Here is a 6,888-nt window from a genome sequence, read left to right on the forward strand (position 1 = left end):
AAAGGGCACAACGCTTCTGACATCTTTTTTTTAATAACTTTTCGCCTAATAGTCTAAGCACAGATTATCAATGCTACTTGAGCTAAATCTAGACTTATTGTTGCTCAGTTTTCGCTTGATCTAGGAAAATATTCTAGCACTACCAGATCATCAAAATAAGCTTTGTTGGCCTCAGCAGATCTGACTTTGCTGCACTGAAGTAGAACTATTTCAAACATTTCAATGGATTTCAGTATCTTCTCAAATTGCCGAATCTCAAGTTTCTTTTGCCCACATTTTTTCTTACATCTGAAGAATAGGAAACCTCTTTGGCTTTGTATCTGGGTATGTTAAGGATGAAGGCCTGGATCTATGACCCTTGTAAAATCTCTTTTCTGTCCTTCAAAGGTGGTGGAATGAAAAGCCAAAATCATGGAGGTTCATCATTTCTGACTGAAGGGCTAGAAATAAGACAAACTGGTGTGGGAGAGGTATGTGTTTCTTTCTGTTGAGCCACCAGGGTATGCTCATTTTATTCTATTTTATGCATGCATGCATGCATGCATGTTATCTAAAAATATTTGTACCCTACTTTTCCGCTTAAGAAGGACCCAAGGCGGCTGACATTATTAAATGGCAGTACAGTAGGACCCTTGTATCTGTGGGATCAGTATCTGTGGTCTCACTTATCCACTGCCTGAAAAGATTAAAAATATTAAAAGAAAGAAAATCTAGAAAAAACTATTTTCACATGTATTATCAGCCACTAGAGGGCACTGGAGACCATGCTATGGATGCTTGCTAGTGAAGACTACGTAGCGTGGTTTCTGGCATCCTCTAGTCATAGAATCCCAGAATAGCAGCGTTGGAAGGGGCCTATAAAGCCATCCAGTCCAACTCCCTGCTTGATGAAGGAATTCAAATCAAAGCAGATCTCCCAGGTGGTTGTCTAAATTTCTCTTGAACAACCCAGTGCTGGAGCACTCACCCCCTCTCAAGGTAACTAATTCCACTGTCTTACTGTTCTAACAGGAAGTTTTTCTTGATATTCAGCTGAAATCTGGCTTCCTGTCACTTGAGCCCATCGTTGTGTGTCCTGCACTCTGGGATGATCGAGAACAGATCCTGCCCCTCCTCTGCAGGACAGCGTTTCAAGTCTTTGAAAAGTGCGATCCTATCACCCCTCTGTCTTTTTTTCTCAAGATTAAAACATGCCCAGTTCTTTCAGTTTTTCCTCACAGGGCTTACAAAGACTGAAAAAGATAAAACAGAATACCACATTGAGACAGTTAGCAAAATAAACGCCGACATTACATTCAAAGCAACAAAGGCACAACCATCCCTTTTAAAAGCCCGTTCAGAGAGCCAGTAATAAAGGGAAAGCTTGTTCAAGAAGCTGAAACAGCCGCCACAAAAGCGGATAGACATTTAGCCAGCGGCCCAGTCAGCTTGTTTGTTCACACACAGCATATCTAAAGGAAAAAAGTTGGTGTCCCGTTTCCCTAAACATTGATTTATCCAATAACAATGGGTGACAAATGTTATAGTTCTTGATTTTTGGATTGGACGTGTTATGTTCTCTTTCTTTAGAATAAACCCTTTCTTGAGAATAAAAGCTGAGGGGCCCAGGGCTTCTCTCCATTTGCAGGACCAAAAAAGCTTGAAGGAGACCAGCCTGTCATTGCAGGTTGTCAAGCGGAGTCTCTCTCAACCGGGCCTGGAGACCATGGTCTGGCATGTTTTTCAGGAGGATGCTTCTGGGAACATGGAATCTTTGGGTAAGGAGCCGTTTCCTCAAGTCTCATGAGCCTCCACCCACCCAATGTGTCATTTGCAGGGCTGGAGAAGAGCCAACCGGCACAAAGAGGAGGGATGTTTTCATGTACAGTGGTTGAAACTGCATTACGACGGTCTTTTGCGATTGCATTTATGATCGGAAAATGATGGTCTGAATGGGGTTTTTCGCTTTACGTTCATCGGTTCCCTGCTTTGGGAACCGATTCTTCGCAAAACAACTATTTTTCTCCAGCTGATTGGTGGTTTCAAAATGGCCACCGGGTAAATAAAATGGTTCCCCGCTGTTTTCTGGGATGGATGCCTCGCAAGACAGCCACCGAAAATGGCCGCCCTATGGAGGATCTTCACTGGACGGTGAGTTTCCAGCCCATTGAAACACATTGAAGGGGTTTGATGAACCATCAACAGCTTCATACGGGAGGGAAACTCCATCAGTGCTCTCAGTGTGGGAAAATATTTACTTTTAGAGAAGTGTTGAAAAGACACCAGAGAATTCACACCGGAGAAAAACCGTACAAATGTTCTCAGTGCGGGAAGTGCTTCAATCAGTGCGGTGACCTGAAGCGCCACCGAAGGATTCACACGGGAGAGAAACCATATGAATGTCCTGACTGTGGGAAGAGCTTCAGCCGGAGAGAACACCTGAAGGATCATCAGAGGATCCACAGAGGGGAGAAACCCTTCCAGTGCGTTGAGTGTGGGAAAAACTTTCCTCGGAGAGACATCTTGAGCAGGCATCAGAGGAACCATTGCGCCGAGACATTACAAAACCCCTGAATTAATGTCATAATACGAGGCACCACTGTACCTTTGGAAACGACAAGCGTACTGAAGGGATCGAATCTCTTTCCAAAGTGTAAAGCTTGTTTTGGCTAAAATGTGCCCTAGAGCCCACAAAGACCTCCAAAGGACTAGCCGTGTGTGGCCGAAATTGAGCTGGAGGGAAAACCACATCCCACGGTTTCCCAGGTAGTTCGCTTTGGGCGAGGGCGGCTCACAAGCCTTCGGCCAACTCTCCGAACCCACGTTGGGCAATGGACACCAAAGGGACCCTCCCTCCCTTCTCCTGTCAGCCCAGTGCCTGCCCTTCCACCCCAGGCAGGGCCCCAACGTCCAGCCCCTTCTTCTCCAGGGTCCCAACTGGGGTCCCACTCTGGCCTCCTGCGCCCTCAGGTCGCTCTGTTGCCTGGTCTCCCAGTAGCCCCTGGGGTTGGGTTTTGCAGGCCCAAGGCGGAGCGCCTCCGAGTGGCAACTGAAGCATCCTCCTCCTATTCATGAGCTTTAAGAGGACAAGGAATGAGGACCCTTGGATATCCTGTATGGAAAACTCTTATATCTATAACTCCCAGAAATCCTGGCCAACACAGGTACGAGTGAAGGCTTCTGGGAGTTTGAGTCCAAGAACATGAGGGGACCCAAAGTTGGGAATCATTGATCTATAATACTGTTCTATCAGTTTTGGGGACCAGAACCGTATGCAGTATTCAAAAGGCAACCATACTAAAGGTTGTATAATTATGCTATGATGATGGCAGTTTGATTTCCAGTCTCTTCCTTATCACAAATGTTGCCTCCTTGTCACAAACCTCAAGATCTTCTTTCTTTCCTGGCTTAGAATAATAGAATCATGAAGGGGCCCTTAGAAGGGGCCTAAAAGGCCATCAAGTCCAACCTCCTGCTCAGTGTAGGAATACAAATCAAAGGTGATCTACCAGGAGGTGGTCTAAATTTCTCCTGAATGCCTCCAATGTTGGAGCACTCACCAGCTCTTGAGGTCATTCATTCCACCGTTGGACTGTTCTAACAGGTAGGAACTTTTTTCCAGATACACTGGTGGCTCACTTAATGACGATAATCTGTTCCAGGAAAATAGCCGTTAAGCGAAACATCGTAAACCGAAAATAAAAACCGTATTGAGATGCATTGAAACCAGTTCAATGCGTTCCAATGGGGTAAAAACTCACCATCCAGCAAAGATCCTCCATACGGCGGCCATTTTCGCTGACTGTATAGCGAGGAATCCGTCCCTAAACACAGCGGGGAGCCATTTTAATCATCCGGCGGCCATTTTGAAACTGCCAATCAGCTGTTCTTAAAACGTCATTTTGCGTAGAATCGGTTCTTGAAGCAGGGAACTGATTATTGCAAAGCAAAATTCCCCCATTCAGACCATCGTTAAGCAGTTTCATCATAATGCAGGGCAATCGTAAAGTGAGGCATCACTGTATTCAACTGAAATATGACTTCCTGTAACTTGAGCCCATTGTTGCATGTCCTGCACTCTAAGATGATCAACAAGAGGTCCTGTCTTGAATTAACAGATCTGAACTTTCTCTGAAGTTGTGGGTTATGCTCTGTAACCAAGCGGACTGCAAATCCCAGAAGCTCTCGTCAGCATAGCTAGTGGTGAAGGCTTCTGGGGGTTCTAGTCCAAGAACATCTGGGAACCCAAGGTTGGGAAACAGGGTTGTATAATTTCAGAACCACAGGCCAAAATGGAGGGGGTTGACCTAAAGAAACACGAGAACCCAGGAAGGTGTGGAGGTTTGTGTGTGTGGAAAACAGGCAAAGAAAGAAAGAAAACCCTGGCAAAGTATCTTACAGAAAAGGCACCAGAGCATCAGTGAGTTTCTTCTCTTGTCTTTCTCTAGGGGATGGGAAGGGAAACCATGTCAAGATGGAGAATTCTCAATGTGGGGGAAAGGAGCCCGAGGACACCCCCACAACAGCTTTGCAGATCAGCCCAGGGAATGGGCTGGAGACGACTGGGATGTGCGAGGAAGGAGACGAGTCAAGACAGGAAGAGAAGCCGCCCAACGGAAGAGAGGAGACTGGAGAGGAGCAGACAGAACGCCTGACAGGGGTCCTCTGCCCGCCTTCCGGACTGCACATGGGAAATAAAACATCTGTGTTTCCCAGGCGTGGTAGAAGGTACTGCCACAGGTCCGAACTTCATACAATAGATCCCAGGGAGGACCACAGTGAATTCCCCATGTCAGAGGAAAAGGTCCAGGAAAATTCATACTCCCAGAGATGGATTGCAGGAGAAAGTGCAATGGAATTTCCTAGTCTTGGAAAAGGAGATGATTTGAACATACACCACAATAGCCACACAGAAGTGAGGCCTTATGCAAAGTCTCCAGAGTGTGGGAAGAACTTTAGTTACGCAAAGTCACTCCAGAGAAATCAAGGGATTCAGAATGACGATAGACGCTATAGCTGCCCTTCCTGTGGGAAATGCTTCAGTAAAAGAGAGTGTTTGATGAACCATCAGCTGCTTCACACCGGAGAGAAACGGCACGAGTGCCCTGAGTGTGGGAAAAGCTTCACCTCCAAAGAAGTGCCACCAAAGGATTCACACAGGGGAGAAACCCCATAAATGCCCTGAGTGTGGGAAATGTTTCAGTCAGAGAGGAGATCTGAAGAGACACCAAGTGATTCATACTTCAGAGAAACCCTTTGAATGCTCTCAGTGTGGAAAATGCTTCAGTCGGAAAGAACCGTTACAGAAAGGCCAGCGGATTCATACCGGAGAGAGACCGTATGAATGTCCTTACTGTCGAAAATGTTTCCGACGGAGAGAACCTTTGATGAACCATCAGCAGCTTCATACGGGAGGGAAACTCCATCAATGCTCTCAGTGTGGGAAAATTTTTACTTTTAAAGAAGTGCTGAAAAGACACCAGAGAATTCACACCGGAGAAAAACCGTACAAATGTTCTCAGGGCGGGAAGTGCTTCAATCGGTGCGGTGATCTGAAGCGCCACCGAAGGATTCACACAGGAGAGAAACTGTATGAGTGTCCTCACTGTGGGAAGAGCTTCAGCCGGAGAGAACACCTGAAGGATCATCAGAGGATCCACACAGGGGAGAAACCCTTCCAGTGGGTTGAGTGTGGAGAAAACTTTTCTCGGAGAGACATCTTGAGCAGGCATCAGAGGACCCAGTGGGCCAAGACATTACACAACCCCTGAATGCAAGACATTTCTTGTTCCAAAAGATGCAGTGGATAAAGTGTCCAAGCCGTTGTTACTGACATTGACAGCTCCTCTCATCTGTGCTCAGGAGAACCCGTTGGTTTTTAACCAAAGGGCCATGGTGCGAAATCATTGGGAACATCTAATCAGAGATGGGCACGAACCGCCAATTCGTCCCCGTCCCCTCCGGCAGGTGCCCCCTCAGAGGCAGCGCCCAGAGGAGGCGGAGCAGGGAAACCAGGGCGCTGCTTCTGACTGGGTGCCTCCCAGAGGGGGCGGGGCACTGAAATGTGGAAACCTGATTGGACTTCTTCTGAACCAGCACGAACTGTCACGCTGGGGGTCCGTGTCCATCTCTATCTCATACCCAACACTCTCTTAACTGGTCTGCCGCCTGGTTCTCTTGCCACAAATTCCCCCCTTTCCAACTCTTTATTCTTTTCATTAGCAATGTTGCCTTGAGGTTTTATTACATTTTAATTTAATTTAATTTAACTTTTTCTTTCTAAGTGTGATAGCCATTTATACCCTGAATTAATTAAATTCAACCGGAGTGCAAATATCTGATTATAAATAAGCAATGGAAAAATCTATTTAGCTTTGTCATGGTTTCTATATATGAGTAAATCTGTTTTGGATCAAATCTTTTAACTGCCACTCTTTCCTCCTTTAAACATCAATAAATAAAAAGAGCGATGACTTACTGTATAAAGAGCAACCTCCGTGCCTGAGTCCAGGTTTAAAAAGACCACTCAGAGAGGAATGAACATTGATGGAAGAAGGTCCTAACAGTGATGATTTATTGGGACATTTGAGTAGCCAAAACAGAGAGAATATAGTACAGAAGGACCCCACCATCCACGGGACCAGTATCTGCTGATTCACTTATCTGCTGGCAGAAAATACTAAATAAAATACCTATGTACAGTACAGTAGTATCCTAAGGGTTTTAATTTCTGTAACATGGGGTTATTATTTTTCATTCTATCACTCTTATCTGCTCAATGGGCCTTTTGCTGTCAGATAGCTGATTTCTCCTTTCCCGTGCATTAAACATTTTAAGAGATTTTTAGAATCTAGAATAAAAAGAGAACATGGTGCTGGCTCTTTACTTCTCCTTTGTATGTGTGTTGGG

General features: G+C 45.7%; 1 protein-coding gene and 1 long non-coding RNA gene across 2 annotated transcripts; both read left to right on the top strand.

Moving 5' to 3' along the window:
- The first annotated feature begins 444 nt into the window (after window positions 1-444).
- On the top strand, window positions 445-4,600 carry LOC110070965 (uncharacterized). The gene is made up of 3 exons (XR_013542669.1): window positions 445-470; window positions 1,628-1,757; window positions 4,428-4,600. It is a non-coding gene; the product is annotated as an uncharacterized LOC110070965 (long non-coding RNA).
- A 42-nt stretch (window positions 4,601-4,642) lies between these two features.
- LOC144583055 (uncharacterized) lies at window positions 4,643-6,850 on the top strand. Its single transcript, XM_078388401.1, is given in 2 exon segments — window positions 4,643-5,118; window positions 5,120-6,850. Coding segments are annotated over 2 exon segments (1,083 nt in total). The 5' UTR covers window positions 4,643-4,666; the 3' UTR covers window positions 5,751-6,850.
- The last annotated feature ends 38 nt before the right edge of the window (window positions 6,851-6,888 follow it).

Source organism: Pogona vitticeps, chromosome 2 (genome assembly GCF_051106095.1).
Source record: "Pogona vitticeps strain Pit_001003342236 chromosome 2, PviZW2.1, whole genome shotgun sequence".
NCBI lineage: Eukaryota > Metazoa > Chordata > Lepidosauria > Squamata > Agamidae > Pogona > Pogona vitticeps.